Genomic DNA, 19,434 nt, shown 5'->3' on the forward strand with positions numbered 1-19,434 from the left:
AACCTTTGTAACAAATATGCAAAGTAAAACAAATTCCCATATTGACCATGTCCAAAAATGTATATCTCAATCCACATCTTCAGTCCATCACTTCTGTATCAAGAGGAGGGTAACATATTTCCTCTGGAAATGTAGTTGATTGTTGCATTGATCAGAGTTCTTTCAAAGTAGTTCATCTTTACAGAGTTGTTAATGTAAGTCTCGTAAGTCTCCCCAGGTTTCTCTGAAACAGTTTCTTTCATCATTTCTTATGGCACAATAATATTATATTACCTTCACATACTATAATTTATTTAAGTCATTCCCCAATGGATGGACACCCCTTTAGTTTCAGTTCTTTGCTATAATAAGAAGAGCTGCTATCAATACTTTTGCACATGCAGGTCCTTTCTTGCTTTCTTTCTTTGATCTTTTTGGGTCATAAGCCTAGTAGTGGTCTTGCTGGGTCAAGCATATTCACAGTTTAATGACTTTTGGTATATGGTTCCAAATTGCTTTCCAGAAAGACCAGACCAATGAACCACCAACGGTGCCTGTTTCCCTGAATTTCCTTCAACATTTGTCATTTTCCATTTTTGTCATCTTTGTTGATGTGATGGGAGTGAAGTAAGACCTCAGAATTGCTTTAACTCGCATTTCTCTGATTATTAGTGATTTGAAACATTTTTTCCTCCATAGGGCTATTGATAGTTTGGATTTCTTCCTTTGAAAATGGACAGTTTGTATCCTTTCCCCATTTATCTATTTGGGAAGTGGCAAGGAGTTTCCATTGTAATGGGAAGGATAACAGTTACATGAATAGATATATGTGTAGAAGGTAACCTTAGAGGGAAGTAGAATAGGTGGAGTGGAGTTGGGCAGGAAAGACCTCCTGCCAAAAGTGGAATTAAATTGAGTCTCAAAGGAATACAGGTATTCCTAGAGGCAGAGGTAAGGGGGGGAAGGCATTCCAGGCATGGGGGACAGATGGTGCAAAGGGCATGTGGATGGGAGATGGGAGAATTGTGTGTGAAGATTAGGAAGTTGGCTTAGTAAGGCTGGATCAGAAAGAGAGCAAGTAAAGCGTAAGAACATTGGAAAGATGGCCTCATTATTGTTGTAGGAGCACCTTCCATCCTTTGGTATCTTTTTCTAGATGAGGTCGTGAGCTTTATCTTATTGACTTGGTTTCTTCCTTTCTGGCTGCTTTTTGTACCCACTGATGGTATGTTCATGTTCTTGGGGTCCATGTGTGTTCATACTCAGCTCTCTTGGAAGGAAGACTGTGAAGCTTGTCCTACATATAGGTAGATAGGCCCTCATGTGGTGGGGCCATACTCCAAACATACTCCAAAAGAGTATTTTCTCCACCAGTCTGCTATAGTACCTGAGATTCCAAACATTAATATTCCTTTTGACTGAAGGGTCTCTTCATCTCTAGGTCTCTATAAATACAGGAAGGGATCCATTTATAACTGCTATCAGGAATTACTTTTTCAGATTAATTGCTTATCACCTGGCAAAGAACGGGCCTTAGGGGACAGGTAAGGTTTGATGAGCAGTGGCATGGAGGGAGGTAAAGGTCCAGAATGGATCATTGGTGAGGAAGTTCAATGGTCTGTGTTTAGGGCATAGGTGGCATTGTGTGAGGTAGCCTTATTCATTTTTCTTAGCGCCAAGTAAAGGGATGGTGAAATTAGCAGAGTTGGGATGTTGGACAGCAGCTCATAACTGCGGCCTCTCCTTTGCGTCATTTCTTATTCCCATTCTGAGATTTTAGGGCCTGTCCTTGAAAAGGTTGCTTAGTGGTCTATGGTACATGATCTTTTTCTCTAGTCACTATTACAAACTCATTAATGATACCTCTCTTAGATAGCAAAGCAGCAGTTGAAGCAAGGAAACCATACTACCAATCAATCAATGAGCATTTGTTTAAGTAGCTAGGATGTGCTGGGTACTGTTCTATAGAAAAACAAGAATATTTCAATTCTCATACTCGCTTGTGTTAGTTTTATTATATTGAAGCAACAGAACAAAACAAAAATTCCTTGAATTTCTTTGTAATAGCTAAGTCACAAACAAGATCAAAGAGAGCAAGGAAAAAATACCCAAAACAAACAAACCAACCCCTCCTACCATGTTATATGTCACTTGTTGACTGTGATAAAATTCTAGTTTTAGTTTTGTTTGGTTTATTTCATCACAACATTTATGTATGTGCTAGGCACTGTATAAGTGCTTTAAAAATATGATCTCATTTGATCCTGAAAATAATCCTGTGAGATAGGTGCTATTATTATCCCCATCTTACTGTTGGAGAAACTGAGACAGACAGAGGTTAAGTGCTTACCCAGGGCCACATAGTGTCTGAGGCTGGATTTGAACTCCATGAATCCAGGCCCAGAATTCTATCCACTGCATTACCAGGCTGCCAGGACAAACCAATGTAAGTTTATTTTATTTTATTTTATTTTATTTATTTATTTTTGGCTAGGCAATGGGGTTAAGTGACTTGCCCAGGGTCACACAGCTAGTAAGCGTTACGTGTCTGAGGCCGGATTTGAACTCAGGTCCTCCTGAATCCAAGGCCAGTGCTCTATCCACTGCGCCACCTAGCTGCCCCCCCAATGTGAGTTTAAAAAAAGGTAAAAGACACAGGTGGTTTTCATAGTCTTCCCTTGTTTTCTCTCCCTAACAAAAAGGCATTAGGGGCTTTGAAACCAGAAGCTGGAGGAAGAGCCCAAAGGGACGGAGGAAGAAAGAACTATATTGCTCTGGGTCACGGGAGAACGTTAACCAGCAGATCCTGAGAAGGAGAGGCTAGTACCAACCCAGGATGTTGAGCCTGAAGCTGCCCAAGCTGTTCAGCATAGACCAGGTGCCTCAGGTAAGTGAGCTTGGTGAGACTTGAGGGGAGCCGGGTGGGGGCCCTGCACTGGATTTGGTGAGGGCAGCTGGTGAAGTCTGCCTGTGGGGCTTTTCCCTGCTCCCTCCTCTTCTGCCCTCTGCCTCTGATGGTTCCTCCCATCTTTTCCCCTTCAGCTGCCCGTGGGCCTCATGTTTTCTTCTGCTCTTCCTGCCTTCAAAACCTGTCCTCAGTCTTCCTCAACTCTAGGGTACAAATGACTGACAGCCACTCTAAACAGGACTTCCCCAGCTCCTGGGGGTATTTAAGATGTAACAGGGCTGAGTGTCGAAAGGCTAAGGAAGTGACATTCTTTTTTTTTTTAAGGCAATTGAGGTTAAGTGACTTGCCCAGGGTCACACAGCTAGTAAGTGTCAAGTGTTTGGTCTGAGGCAGGATTTGAACTCAGGTCCTCTTGACTTCAGGGCCAGTGCTCTATCTACTGTGCTGTCTAGCTGCCCCTGGAGGTGATATTCTGATGGAGGAATTTGGGCATCAGCCTAGGAATGGGCAAGGATTTCTCTGAATGATAAAACTTTCTTTTTCTTCCCCTGAAGTAAGGGACTGTCTGTGGGGATGGCATCACTATATTTTCCTAATTGCTCTCTAGGTCTGAGTCAGAGTGGGGAACCTGTGGCCTCGAGGCCACAGGTTCCCCACCCCTGCTCTGAGTTGAGAAAGTGAGAGGATTGGCCTATATGATCTCCAAAGCAAAAGCCTATGACCATATGTTCTTTAGACATTCCTAGGATGAAGTGTGATCACCAGGGCTATCCTACATCAAGGATCATAAAACAGACCTTTGGCTGCATATAGGATTACAGATTCAGAGCTTGGGGGGACCTCAGAACATATCTAATTCAACCCCCTCATTTTACAGGCCTAGGGAAGTTCAAATGACTTGCCCAAGGTGACAGAGGTAGTTAGCATGAGGGGCAGGATTTGTGTCCACGTCCATTGATTTCAGAGCTGGCACTGTTTCTAGTGTGCCACAGTGCCTTTTCTGCTTAGGATCATGGATTGTAATTACCCTTTTAAAGGTTTGTAGGGATTTAATGGACTTCTTGGCTTGAAAACACCTCCATGAAAGATTGTTGAATGGTTTCTGGTTTTGAGACATTTTTGTCTGCTTGGTTGCCCACATAACAGTTAGAGGAAGCCAATCTACACAAAAGCTTTTCCGTAAGTCCATGTGCCTACCCTCAATGACAAAAGAAAAAGTTGCTTCATTTCATTCCTGTGTTTGTGTCCATTTCTGCTGGGTCTCAATAAGGAAATGTTGTGGCTATTTCATGGAGGGCAATGTATTGTTAACTTTCATGTTGAGGATATCATAAAGGAATCTAAGCAGAATTTTCACTAAGGTGATTGCCAACGATTTATGACTTTCTCCAGAAAAAAAAAAAGAGTTCCTAAATGAACGCTCCGCCAAGATGGGAGATTAGATGAGGCAAACTGCCAAATTCTCTCCCTAAAAGCCAGTCAAGCTATTTGATTCCAGGTAAGATGATATTGAAAATACTCCTAAAAAATGCAGAGGAATTTGGTTTTAGGATTGGTGTGTATGTAGGAAGCACTGAAGGCAATGGGCCAATTACAAAATGAGTTAGAACTCCTATGAAAGCCACAATTAACTGTTGTCCTAGCTGTAAACCTGTGTACACTTCTGATGTGTTTTTTGGGAAACTAGAGGCCTTCAGATACTATGAACAGGAGATTCCATTCCTGAATTTTCCAACTTACACCGTGGGGCTACATGTTGAAGATGCAAATGTCTTCTCTGGCTGACTGCAGACAATAAAATCAGATGGAAATAGTGTTATGGTTTTGCAATATCTGTATCCATTGGAGCCAGAGGACAGATACCATGACACTGTGTTTAGATCTAGGTGCCATATTTGAATAAGGACATTGACAAGCTGGAACATGTCCCAAAGAGGGTGACCACCATGCAGAGAGCACTTAAAAAAGAGTTGTCATGGGATTAGTAGCATAATAGCTGTCTCCTAGTATTTGAAGTGTGGAGACATTGTCTCTCTCCCTCTGTGTCAGAGGTTCCTGCTCTGAGTACAGGTGCTGGGAGATGGTTATGTTTCTTCCCCTTCCCTTTTGAGGTCTCCCAGAAACAACCTAGCTGGCCTAGCAGCTATGGGAAAAGACAGGAGGAGACAGACAGAAGGAAAGTAGGAGTGATTCCCTGGATTCCACAGGACTTAGTGGGAGGTGCTTATTGGAGTAGGTGGCATAGTATTGGGCTTCTAGGAGAGACTCTACCTGATCTACAGGAGAAAACAGACTGATTTGAATGGTCTGAGGAAGAGGTGATACTGCCACAGCCACCTGAAGATTGCCTTTGTGTGGGGACTTTGGCCCTGAGATCCTGGCATAAAGCAGTTTTCAATAGACTGAAGGCGCTCAAGGTCTGATGAAGTTTCAGACTAATCACTAAAATAGTCCAGTTGCTTAAGAGATTGTACCCAGAGAGGAAGTAACTAGTACTATCTGCTGGAAGAGAGCTGAATAGCAGGAAACAAAGCAGAGAACTGTAAGAAGGCCCTTTTCAAGAGTGGAGAATAGGTGATGAGGAGGATCCATGACTTCTGCTGGGGTGGAAGGATGGTTGCAGTAGAATGGTGAGCACAGACAAGAGGAGAATTGCTGTGGAAAAGGCAAGAGCGTGTGTCATTCAGACAGCGGTTGGAAGTGCCCTTCGTAAGCGCTGTCTGGTTGACATCAGCTCTTGTCTTTTCACTGTTCATTTGTTCAGAATCCACAAAGGGTTAAATGAGTTGTAAGTGTAGCCAGATTAGGAAGATGTCTTTCCAGGTGTACCAGGAACATCATGAACGTCACTTTAGGTCACCCCCTCAGCCTGCTGAGTCATTTGTGTTGGTATTTAATCTCATGTTTATAAGCTCAAGAGCCCTGGGAATATAATCTTTTCCATCAAATAGTTCAATGGATATGGTTTTATGAATGGAAATGATGATGCATCACCATTTACCAGGCTGCTGCTCCCTAAGGGCCCTGCAGCCAAACCCTCCTAAATGTATTCTCTCTTCCTGGAGAATGACAGCTCCATGAGGGCACAGATTGCCCTGCATTTGTAATTGTATCCCCAGCAGTTAGCATGGTACTTTGCATATAGTAAGCACTCAATAAATGCTTTTTCATTCTTTTTCCCATTCGTTTATTCATACATAAGCTATTTTGTTGTGATGGCAACTGGCACTACTTAGAAACAGAATGCTCAGGTTGCTTTTAATAGCAAATAAGCAGATTGCAGACATTTGGAAAAGAAATGAAGTCATTTAGTAAGTTAACAATGGATTTCACAGTGTGAATTACAATATTACAGTCTGCTCCCTACAACACCACTGTCTGGTCCCTCGGTGGCTCCTGCTTTCCACCTGACATTACAGGGTACATATTTTGTGTTTACCCATCTGTGCTCAACAGAATGTAAAGCACTGGAGGATAAGGGCTATTTCCATTTGGCTGTGTGTCCGCAGTACCCAGCACATACTGGCATATAGCAGATATACAATATGTGCTTCTTGTTGAATCTCTGAGCAAGAGAATGGAAGGAAGTCTTTTGAGAGCAGGGATGAGGCGCGCTCCCCCCCCCCCCAACCCAAGTGCTTGTCTTAAGAGAAAGTTAGGTTTATGAGTGCTGTAAATAGTCTCATACATACGGATCCCTTCTCTTCTTGACCTCCTTGGGACATATGCCTAATAATATGCTGGGTCAGAGGGCATATACAGTTTACGTGGCTTTTTAGCTATAGTTCCAAAATTGTTTTACAGAATGGTTGAACAAATCTACTGATCCTCAATCCACAAACAATGCATTAGTATGCCTAACTTCTCACATCTTCCAACAGTTGCAGTTTTCTGCTTTTGTCACCTTTGCTAATCTAATTTTGACCAGAAGTGAATCTTTTCAAGCGAGTTGATGGTCACTGCACTGGTCAGACTATATTTGGGGTAGTGTGTTCAGGTCTGGATGCTGCATTAAAGAAACTTCTTTTTCATTGTGAACTTAGCAATCATTAACAAATATAAGCCTTTTAAGATACAAAGACAAACACGAAAGGGATAATATAAGAAATTATGAACTGTTACACATAGCTTTGTTTTTTAAAAAATATATAACATATGAAGTTTGACAAAGTTTGAGCAAATTGCTCTGCGTCACCTCCTGCATTTTTTTTCTTCTGTGTATTTAAAAAATGTTTGATTGGTGCTTTTTTTCATGTCTATAACTACCTACTAAATGCACCTTCTCTTCCCCCTTCCCCAACTGCCCCAAGTAAAAGACTTGCGGCAGGTAGGCATAGTCATGCAGAATAAATCAACACATTTGCTGCATCTGAGAATACATGTCTAATTCTTTACCTCTAGTCCAACACCTCTAAAAAGTATATTTCATTATGTCTTTTGGTTGAGATTTAGGGGTGCTGGGACCCTAAAATCACAACAACATGCGTCCTGTCCAAAAGAATTCGACCCAAGCGTTCTCTCAGCCAAAGACAAGGTTTATTAGAACACTGGTCATATTGGGCAGACTCTTAAGGAGTCTGAACATTAGTAAGCTATTGGCTAGATTATCAGAATCTGAGCAGTGGCTAGATTTTAAGAATCTAAGCACCTTAATGGAGATAAGATGGACCTTATATACAGAAAGACTATGGGAGGGATCTAGGAGTGGCCAAGTAGTTTGGGATGACTGGAGGAGGGGTCTAAGGAGATCTAGATGGGAGTGGCCAGTAACCTGGGATGAACAGAACTCCTGGGACCTGGACTATGGTAGCCAAGGGAGAATGGAGGCTAGCTTGGATTAAGGGTGGGAAATGGCTGGGGACCATAGGGAGGTAGGGCTAGGCTAGGTTAAGGGTAACAGAGAATTGGGACATTGGGTGTAGCCACAGTGAAAGGCCAGTTGATGGTATTATAGTCTCAGGCAAATGCCAGAGATTTAGACATGTGGGAAAGTCCAGGGTTTTTTCCTTTTTGGGGCCTAGATCCCATCCTCATCATTTTTAATGTCATAATTGATTGCTGCTTTGATTAGAATTTACAGTTTTTCAAAGTTGTTTTCCTTTCTTCTAGTTCTGCTTATTTCACTCTGCACATATTCACGTAGGCATTTCCATTCTTGAATTCATCATACTCATTTTCTTTTTTTTAAACTTTATTAATTTAGTTTGATTTATCAACAATCACTTCTATATGCTTTTGAGTTAAAAATTTTTCTCTCCTTTCCTCCCCCCCACCCTCCCCAAGACGGCTATAGCGATTCGACTACCATAGTTCTTTCTTTGGATGTGGACAGCATTTTCCAACCCAAGGCCTCTGGAGATGTCTTAGATCCTTGTGATGCTGAGAAGGGTTCAGTTTAACAGTATTAGTCATTGCATAACGTGGCTGTTATTGTGTACAAAGTCCTCTTGGTTCTGCTCACCATACTCATTATTTCTTGCAGCATAATGAAATTCCATTACATCCATATACTACTATTTGTTTGGCAATTCCCCAGTCGGGCCCCTATTTATTTACGGTTCTTCACTGGACAAAAAAAGTCCTGCTACAAATAATCTTATACATATGAGTCCTTTCTGTCTTTGTCCTTCTTGATGTGCATGCCTAATAATAGTATTGCTGGGTCAAAGAATACATACAGTTCAGCGACTTTAGGAGTATCATTCCAAATTGTATTCTATAATGGCCAGACCAACAGTGAATTCTCCTACAAGTCCTCCAATAATTGCTATTTTCCATTTTTGTCATCTTTGCTAATCTGATGGCAAGGTGTTATACATTTTAAGAGGAAGATGGATGACTTGGAATGCATCCAAGGTGGTGAGACACCCAGAATTACATTGCATGATACTTGGTTGGTTGAATTGGAGGCATTTAGCCTGGGATAGAAAAGATGTTTTGAGATATCTGTCATGTGACAGGTCTGTCATCTGTCATTTTTCCCTCTGTGGCTCTGGAGGGGAGAACTAGGTTACATAAAGGCAGATGTAGTTCTAGATAAAGAAAAACTTCTTAGAAATCTCTAAAGCTAGAAGAGGCTGAAAGCAAAAGTCAGTTCTCTGTCACTAAACTACTTGTTTTGAATGTGATGGAGGGGATTCACATTTCAGGGATGTTGGACTAAATGACTTCTGAGGTCCTTCTAAATAAGGAGATTCTAAGATTCTTATTTTTCTCTAAAGCTCTTACATTGGAACATCAAAATAATTTCCCAACAGAAGGCTGAACTAAATAGACATTTCATTTGGCTCTAATTTTTCCGGGGCCTTAATTTGAGTTCAGATAAGATTTGAGTACTTCTGGATAAATTTAATTATGCATGTCCATTCTATTGCTCCCCACCACCCTTAGAAAATGGAAAAGTGACTCTCAATTATATTGAGAGAGCTGAAGCTTAATTAATTGAAGATGGTGGTTGGGACTGAGCCTATCCTGAAGAAGTTGTAGTCTCCATCATGATCATCAGCAGCACCACTGCCATCATCCATCATCATCACCACCATCATCAAAAGGCCTTTGTGAAGTGCCCTGCTATGTTTATTACTGAACTGGAATACTCACTACCTAGATAGAATCTCAAGTAGTCCCTGCCATCTGAGGCTTATATACCAAGACACATATACTCATGAAGACAAATAGGGTCATGAGGGTGACTGCATAACAGTATAAGGACATGAACCTGGGACAGAAAGTCAGTATTTGTGCTATGCACATGCAAAGGATAACTTCATTTTAGGTTCTTTGCAAAGTGAGGGGATGTGAGGAAGTCTTTTGACTTGCCACTTCTCCAAGAAGGCTAGGAAGGCTTCTTGGAATGGGAAGGAAGGAAGGGAGCTAGGGAAGAAGGAGGAAAGGAAAGAAAAGAGGGAAGTGAGGAAGGAAAGAGTAAAAGGTAGGAAGAGAGGAAAGAGTGCAATGGCTTTGTGGGCTCAGGGATTGGAAAGAGAACCTTTATAGGCACAGATCACAGCTTGGAAGAAAGTTATTTCCTGGTTTCAGTATGTGCCCCAAGTTTTTAATGCACACTGAGACATCAACAGTAAATGAACAGAATGAAACATTCTTTTCCTCTCTCTGCAGGTGTTCCATGAACGGGGCATAATTTTTGGCTATCGTCATCCTCAGAGTTCAGCCACAGCCTGCGTCCTCAGCCTTTTCCAAATGACCAACGAAACCCTCAACATCTGGACACACTTGCTCCCTTCCTGGTATTTTCAGACTCTTACCCTCAGTTCTTTGGAAGCAGAAATTAGTTTGAGATGATGGGGGTGGGGGTGGGGAGAACAGAGGAAGAACTTTTTGTGTTTGTTTGCCAGTAGGGAGCAGTGTCAGCCAATGGCCTTAGGTAGCGGTTTATATAGGATTTGAATGCTGGACAATTGAGATATTCATTCCTTTGGGTCTTGGTTGCTTTTTAGGTATAAAGAGTTCCCTCTTAAAATACAGATACTTTCTGGAGAACTGTTATGTATTAAATAGCTGACACTTCAGCAAGGATTATTATAACTACCCACTCCAAGCAAAGCCTTTATAGCACACAGGATAGAATACAGGATAAGTTAACATCAGAAAGTAAGAGAGTAAGTGCCAAAGACAAAGAATTTACAGGGTTTCTTGGCCACGGTCCATTATAAAGGGTGGGGGGACAGAGGCAACAGATAGTGGTAGAACTAAGATTTTGAACTGGATAGGGGCCTAGGGAAACACCTTCTCTAATCCTCTCATTTTATAGGTGAGGAAACTGAGTCTCTGAGAAGTGGACTTACTGGTTAAGGTTATACAATTGACTAATTAGTTGCAGACTTGGGGCTAGGTAGAGAGGTATCCTGATTCTCAGCCTGGGGCTCTTTCCTTCAGACTGCTTGCAATTCAGGAAAGAGCAGAGATGGACAGATGAGAAAAGCACCTAAGAAACGCCTGGGAACTAGGAAAGAGGGCCATGAGATCTGTATGCAGAGGAGAAATGCTTACCAGAGACTTCCTATGAGTAGAACCAGAGGAGACACTGGCCTAATTGACTGGAGAGAGGCCCTTGGACCTAATGGCAAAATGGATGAACAAAAAGAGAAACAACTTGATGTAATAGAAAAAGCACTGAACTTGGAATCAGAGGGCCTGTCAATTACTGTTAATGTGCATGACCTTGGGAAAATTAGTCACTTTACCTCTCTGGGTTTTCTCAACTTGTAAAATATGTTCCCTTGATCCTGCTGAATCTCAATTTCCACATCTAAAAATGGCAATAATAAAACTCTTGCTATCTACCTCATTGGAATGTTGCAAGAAAAGTGTTTTGTAAACTTTGAAATGTTATTTCTATGTGTTATTATATAGTGGAAGGAACACTGAACTTGGAATTCTGAGACCTAGGTTCAAATCTTGGTTCTGCCATTTTACTTCTTGTTTTGATGTTTGGGCAAGATATTTCAACTCTCTTGCCCCACCCCACCCCCAGTTTTCTCATCTGTAAAATGGGGGATTGGACTAGATGATCCCAAAGTCCCTCCCTCCTCTAGATTTATGATCTTATGAGCTTGGTGATCTGCTAAGAAAAGTCTTGCTTTCTCCAGGGACACAAGAGCTGAGAGAAGAACTCAGCTTTGGCCTGGGGATATGGGAATAGAGAAATGCTAATAAAAAAAAATATATAATCCCCATGTTGGTAGAATGGAAGGGGAGATGACAACAGGGAACACTTGGAAGGAGCTTTTAAATACCTGAACCAAGCTAATCGATGCTTATGAGTTTACCCTCATGAAATAAATCAGTAGTTCAGTTCAAAAAATGTTTATTAAGTCTATACCACGTGTAAGGCACTGGGCTGAACGCTCTGCTGTACATAATGTATACCAAAGGATTTGCTTTGTCAGGAAGCTCAGTTATACATTTGTGCTAGTCTGCATGTGGCCTGCGGGGAACAGGATGAAAGCAGGGGTATTGCCAAAGACGATGCAGAGAAGGGAAGGTTCCCCAGCCCAGGGACAAGAGTTTTAAAAAGAGAAATTGCTTCCTTATTTACCTTAAGTGGAGACGGTCTAGAAAGAGCATGAGACAGGTCAGGATGACCTTGGTTAACAGTGCAGGATACCTGCTAGACGTATGCTAATTCACTTCTGGGCCTCATTTTTCTCATCTATAAAATGAAGGTATTGGATATGGTAATCTTTCCCTTTCATAATAGGAGCTACATTAATAGTTAACATGTGCATACTTTAAGGATTCGCATACTACTTTAAATATATTGTCTCATTTTATCCACACAACCACTCTATGGAGTACTCATTGTGTAGATGAGGAAACGGAGGCTGACCTACTCAGGTTCACACAGCTAGTAAGGCAGGATCTGGATTCATAATCTTCCTGACTCCACATTCCACACTATCCACTATTCCACTTATCGGTGTTTTTAAAGGAGCTGTCTTTAAGTGAGGGTGTGGAATTGAGTCACAATGATCAATAAACTTCTCAAAGTTAGGTGTAAACATGTGCCAGTTGTCTCACCTCCCCCAGCTGAGGGGACCCATAATTAAAATTGAGAAGTGGATTAATACAAACATGATGAATTTATATAGGGTAGTGTATTGGGTCAACTGTCTAGCATATTACAAAGACATATATCTGATTTTACAAAAGAAGAGCAGAGATAGGGAAAATGATCCTGAGAGTTATCATGAACTATAAGCTAAATATGAATTAGGACTGCATTATTAAGGGGGGAAAAAGGATAATGAAGTAGAGAAGACTTCAGGGGGGAAAAGGAGGATATGAAGGAATGTTCTCCTGGAAGAGGGATTTGCTTCATTCTGTTGAGTCCCAGAGGACAGAACTGGGAGCTATGAGTGGAAGCTGTTATAAGAGGAAAAAAATCCCAACATCCTAAAACTGAGAGCTGTCCCAAAGAAGAATGGATTGTTCTGGATGGTGGTGCTTCTCAGTGCTGGGATGCTGAATGGTAAGCTCTTTTGGAGCTCATCAAGCAAAAGCTGGATAACTACTTGCTTAGTACCAGGAATTATTTTTCAGGGATGATTTGAATTTAACAGCCATTGAGGTCTCTTCTAAATCTAAAATACTGTCTCTATGAAAGTCTCAAAGTATGGCATAAAGCAGGAACAGGCTTAAAAGTTCAAACAAAAACATTTAGGTTAGAAAACATGGTGGATTTCCTAGATGAAGATGTAAAACCCTAGGAAACATCATTAACAAAAGAGCCTGTCAATTGTGTTTCTTTCCCTAGAAATTTTAAAGAAAAGGGGAGACAACTTCTGAATGGTTTAAGGGTGTCCCTAGAAATAGAGGGTAGAAGAATTATTCTTGAACTAGAAGAAATCTTAGGGATCATCCAATCCAAATTTCTCATTTCATAGATAAGGAAACAGGCTTACAAGGGTTACATTGGATGACATCATCAGAACAATTTGCCATTCTTGGATCTTAGGATCCAATGATTATTGATTTAGAATTGGAAGGGATTTTGAGATTATACAGCCCAACGCTCCACCTGAGATTATCCAGTCTAATCCTCCACCTTTTATTGATGAGGTTGAGGACCAAATAGGTTCTCCTAGGTCTTGTCCAAGGTCAAACAGGTATCATAATGATAATATGTGTATTAATCTCTTCATATTAACTTTGTATATCAGAGGTACTCTAAGTTCCAAAACCTGCTTCTATTTCTAAGTCTTCCTCTCCTTCTTTGCCAAGCATACTTTTCCATCCAGGGTATGGTACTTTGATTAATCATCAAAGGAAAACACAAAAGGGGGAAAAAAACCTGTGGAATACATCTTCTTTAATCCTAAGCAAAGAAAAAGGAGCTGGAAAGGTTGCCTTGCATCATCTTGACCGAACATGGAGGAACGTTACATGTGTTTCAGGTACTTCATGTGGAGGTTTATGGCCACCCTGTGCATGGTTGATTTCTGGAATGACAGCTACTCCTGGCCTCTGCTTGTCTACCTGAGTACCAGCTTCATTTACCCTTTTGCCTCCAGCTGTGCCCATACCTTCAGCTCCATGTCCAAGAATGCCAGACACATATGTTACTTCCTGGATTATGGTGCAGTCAATCTCTTCAGCTTGGGTAAGTGTGGCCCTCTCCTTCATTCTTGGTTTCCTTCCTGTCCTGTGATGGACCAAGTTGTTCAACTTCTCTTAGCCTCAATCCCTTCTCCTAGAATAAGGGTATGCTAATGCTTGCCTTCCACCCCCATGCCTTGGCAGAGATGCGAATAATGACGCGTTACATTTGCACTAATGCTTTGTTTATCCTTGCAAAGTGTCTTTAAATCCATTGTACTTTACAAAGTGCTTTTCGGTACATTATTCTATCAGGTCCTCACCATAAGACCTTGCCAGTTGATATATGAGGAACCTTTTAGGTTCCCACAAAGGGGTGAAATGCCTCGTATAAGAGTCACACATCTAGGGTGGTGGCAGAGTTCATACAGTTTAGAGCTGCCTTAATTTTCTCCTCTGTAAAATAGTTAATACCTGTAGCATCTCTCTACAGAGTTGTGAGATTCCGCTGAGGTAATGTATGTAAAGTGATTGGCAGACTTTAAAGTGCATATAAATGTCAGCTATTTGATTTGCAAAATGTCACCATCTTTGCTGTCAGTTATCATCATGATCATCATCACCGACATTGACATCATCGTCGTCATTGTTGTCGACATCATTTTGCCTCTCCTAGAGCTACCAGGTCTAGAGTTCAGGCCTTTTGATTCTTGGTCCAATGTTGCCTTCACTATGCCATATTGACTCCTTTATATTTCTTTTTTAGTGGTGCAGCCTGGGATAACTACTGGTAATTACCCCCCTCATGTACCTGTGCTCGACTTTGCATTATGTTTATTTGTGTAATACCAAGCACATCTGATAATTGTCGCCCCTTCTGGAGAATGTGAGTTGCTTAAGGGCAAGGACTCTGAGAATAGCAGTGGAATGGGAGTCAGAAGACCTAGGTTCAGGATTTCACATACCTGACCCCAGCTTCTTCCTCTGTAAAATGGAGTTGTTTGTGGGAAAAGCATTTTTCAAAGCTTAAAGCAGTAAATGTTTTTGAGCTGCTATTTTATGTCATTCGTGGCACATAGCAGGTGTTTGGTAAGAGATGCGATGAATAAATAAATATAGCCCTGAAAATCTACTGATAACATCCAGATGGGAAAAGAACCTTGTATTCTTCCACAAGATAGGGAATTATAAGATGAAATTTCATGAATGCTTTAGAATGAGCACCATGTGTGGAAGCAGGAGGTCTGTGGTCACTTGACAGCTTGCTGTAATGACAAGTTAGAAGATCTGGGTTTGAAATCTTGGTTTTGTTACTCACCACCTTAGTGTCATCTTGGGCAAGTCACATGACCTCTCTGGGCCTCAACTTCCTTCTCTGTAAATGATAAGATTGGATCTCCTTCTAACTCTAACTTAACTTATTAGTTATGTCAACCTTTCACAACCCCTCCGTTGCCCCACTGGCAAGTGAGGATGCCTAAGCTGCTCAAAGAAAGAGTCTGAAATAGATGCTCTCCTGAAGTCTCTTACTACCTGTGTGACCTTGGGTAAATCACTTACCCCAACTGTAAGAAAAAACAGGATTGGGCTAAATGACCACTAAATTCCCTTCTAGTTCTAAAGCTGTTATGCTTTTAGCTCTCTAGGACATAGGGTTTTAAGAAATTTAAAGTCCTTAAAAAATAACTTGGATCTTAGCCCAGCTGGCTCAGAGTAGTTAAGCTGTCCTGTACAGCAGAGATGTTAAACAGAATGCTGCCCTCAACAGTCCCAAGTGTAGCCTGCACCAGATTAAAATGTAATTGGAAATTATTTAACAAAAGAAATTAGAATGCAATAGAACATCGATTCTATTTGAGTTTGGTGCCACGGCTATAAAGGATGGAACCTGAGCTAAAGCTTTTCAAAAAAATTTAAAAGCCTAAATCTGAGAAGGAAACCTGGCAAAATGACTTATCGTTTATGTTCCTGTGCTCCCATAAACAGGATGTGACATATCTGAATATCAGAAAGAGGATAGCCTTAAATAAAGTAAACATTAAATTAAATAAAAACTTCAGGGGCAGCTAGATGGTGCAGTGGATAATGCTCCAGCCCTGGAGTCAGGAGGACCTGAGTTCAAATCCAGCCTCAAACACTTAACACTTACTAGCTGTGTGACCCTAGGCAAGTCACTTAACCCCGATTGCCTCACCAAAAACAAAAAAAAATAAAGCTTCAATAAAGGATACTACACAAAGTTCTTTGCCAGCTGTATGTAACAACCTCTGTACACCTTTTAAGGTACCTGCACTAAAGCCTAACCTTCATACATTGGTGCAGTGTAAAGAGTGCTGGATTTGGTGTCAGTGAACCTGGGTTCAAATCCTGCTTTGCTGTTTACAACCTGAATGACCTTGGGCATATATCACTCATGTCTCTGTTGCCTCAACAGTCAAATAAGGACCAGGAGTTATCAACTTTTTTTGTGTTATGGATCCCTTTGGCAGCCTCATGAGTCCTTATGAGAAGCTCTTTTCATAGTGATGCATCGAATAAAATATAAAGGATTATGAAGGAACCAATTGTATTGAAATACAGTTATTAAAATATTTTTTAAAACAGGTTCGTGATCAAGTCCAGCCTTAGACACTCGACACTTACTAGTGGCCCTGGGCAAGTCGCTTAACCCTGATTGCCTCCCCAAAACAAAACAAAACAAAACAAACAAACGAACAAACAAAAACCAGGTTCATGGACCCTAAGTTAAGAATCCTTGAACTAGCTGACTTTGAAGGTACCTTCTAGATTTTATCTATCATCCTATAGTCCTTTATAATGTTGTCCTTCCATTAATCAGCAGCTTGGTAATACAGTGGCTAGAGGCTGGGCTTGGAATCAGGAAGACTCATCTTCTTGAGTTCAAATCTGGCTTCAGACACTGGCTGGGTGACCCTGGACAAGTCACTTAACCCTGTTTGCCTTAATTTCCTCATCTGTAAAATGAGCTGAAGGAGGAAATGGCAAACCGCTCCAGTGTCTTTGCCAAGAAAACCCCAAATTGGGTCACAAAGTCAGACAGGACTAAAATGTCTGAACAAAACAACAACTACTTCAGTTAGTCAATCAATCAACATGAATTGAGCACCTACTACATGCTTAACACTGTGATAGGTGTTGTGGGGAATATGAAAGTCTAACACAGAGACCATCCTCTGAAAGCACCTACTGACTGGTTAGGGAGAAAAGACATATACATATTAAACAAAGGACAACAGAGCATATTCTAAGCCTATTTATATGGTACAGATGACAGGGAAGAACTTGGAATATAGGAATTCAGGAGGAAGAAAGGGTCACCGTACTTGAAGTAGTCATATAAATTTCAGGGGAAAAAGGGGGACAAACATTAAACATTAAAATAACATGTATTATCTGCTGTGTGCAAGACAGTGAGCTGCTTATGCGTTCATGAATTCCAAGAAGCACATGAAAAGGTCACTGCCCCCAAGGAACCTTTGATTAAGCAGGATGGGGGTGGGAGGAGAGGTGGAAGGAAGTGGAAAGATTGGCAACACAAGGCATTGTGTGGAAAGTAACTTAGGAAATAAAATAAAAATACAAAAAAAAGTGGCAGTTATGTGGTGCAGTGGATAGAGCACCAGCCCTGGAGTCAGGAGGACCTGAGTTCAAATCTGGACTCAGACACTAGCTGTGTGACCCTGGGCAAGTCACTTAACCCCAGTTACCTAAATAAAAATAAAAATACAAAAAGTAACTTAGGAATAGTACGGATGACAAGTGTTATAGGACTTAACCTGGGACTTGAAGGAGGGGAGAAAGGCACTCAAGGAGGTTGAGGAGAACATGTGCAAAGGCATGGGAGATGGGAATAACTAGTGTTGAATTCAATATCCTCTATACAATCATCCTAAAGAATCAAATCTCACCAAATCTAAGTTCCTTTTCTAAGATCCCTTTAACATTTTATATCATTCTCAGAACTCAGAGGTGGGATATATCATTGTAAGCTGGGGGTAGTCAAGCAGTGCTTCATGGAGGTGGACAGAAGTAGAGGGAAGATTTGATTAAGTTAATGAGTGAGTGCTACTTTCCCACGGAATTATATAATAGGAAACTTTAAATCTCCAAAAATAATTCCTTCATGGGACTCATCTATCTATGTACCACTTACATCAACAGGTTCTGCCATAGCCTATTCTGCATACACATTCCCTGCCATGTTGGTTTGTACCACCTTCCATCACTACTTTGTGTCCCTGGCCGTGCTGAATACCATTTTGAGCATTGGACTTTCCTGCTACTCCAGGTATCCTTGGTATTCTTTTTCTCTGGGGGGCATTGGCTGCCATACAGATATTAACTGTTCAGATGGTTTGAAAGAAGAGCAAAAAAGGAGAAGCAGATAATGGATCTCACTCATGGAATGACTAAATTTGTACAATTGGTGCTAGAGCCCAGAAGGAGGGGACATATTGAGACTCTTAAATGGGAAGGTAGAGTAGTACACTGGATTTGGAGTTGGAGGACTTGAGCTCAGATTTCATCTTCACTACTTACTGCCTATATGACCATGAGTAAGAAGATACTTAACCTCTCTAGGACACAGCTTCCTTATCTGTAAGATAAAGGGGTTAAACCTCTGAAAACGTTTCCAGGTCTAAGTCTATGATGGCAAGTATAGGTCTGAGGTCAAATAGCAGTTCTGCTTAACTTGAACATGGCAAGCTGATGCCCAGGTTGAATTAGGTTCCCATGGATTTCCAATGCTCCATCTTGCTCTGTTCTCTACTTAGTATACCTAGTTATAGAGGACAGGTCTGGAACTCCATGTGAGAATCCTTACTTTTGCCTGTAGTATCATATAGAGGCATCATAGGGGGTGTAGTGGGTAGGATACTGGCCCTGGAATCATGAAAACTTGGCTTCAAATTCTGCCTTTCACAATTACTAGCTAAGTGGTCCAGGGCAAGTCACTAAACCTCTAGTATTCTTCAGGTAATTTTTTAGGAATCATTTACTAAGTCACAAACTGGTTCTAATATGTGCAGTTACCACTTGGGGGTAACCTGGGGAATTCGCCACAGGCATTTGAGTATTTATATCATTCTCTATATTACTATGTAGGACTCCCCACAAAATTGTGAGGGGGAAAGGAATTTCTGTCATCTTTTTTTTTTTTAATATTCCAGCACCAAACTTTATTCTCCATGGAGAGGAAGTCTGATATAGAGAAAACAGTGCTACACTTGGCATCCTGAACTGAACTTGGGGTCACCAGACCTGATTTCAAATCCTAGCTTTGCCCTTTATCACTTGTGTGAGCTTAGGGGGAAAATACTCCTCACCTCTCTGGGTCTCAGTTTCTTCACTGTAAAATGATGGGGCTGAACTAGATGACCTTTCAGGATCCTTTTAGCACTAGAAATCTGTGGTAGGATCTATGATAGTAAGAGCAAACCTTGGAATCAGAAGAGCTGGGTTCAGGT

At 41.2% G+C, this 19,434-nt stretch overlaps 1 protein-coding gene across 4 annotated transcripts in view; it reads left to right on the forward strand.

Moving 5' to 3' along the window:
• PAQR5 (progestin and adipoQ receptor family member 5) overlaps positions 1–19,434 on the forward strand; it is an 85,218-nt gene that overhangs the window by 45,745 nt on the left and 20,039 nt on the right. For 2 of the 4 annotated variants that reach the window (XM_020982264.2, XM_020982272.2), the window contains exons 2-5: positions 2,682–2,866; positions 10,007–10,134; positions 13,804–14,009; positions 18,128–18,254. In XM_020982264.2, coding sequence (XP_020837923.1) covers positions 2,816–2,866; positions 10,007–10,134; positions 13,804–14,009; positions 18,128–18,254 — 512 coding nt within the window. In that variant the 5' untranslated portion in view covers positions 2,682–2,815. The other 2 variants (XM_020982278.2, XM_020982287.2) reach the window with 2 other exon arrangements.

Source organism: Phascolarctos cinereus, unplaced genomic scaffold (genome assembly GCF_003287225.1).
Source record: "Phascolarctos cinereus isolate Bilbo 61053 unplaced genomic scaffold, phaCin_HiC Scaffold_3;HRSCAF=262, whole genome shotgun sequence".
Taxonomy (NCBI): domain Eukaryota; kingdom Metazoa; phylum Chordata; class Mammalia; order Diprotodontia; family Phascolarctidae; genus Phascolarctos; species Phascolarctos cinereus.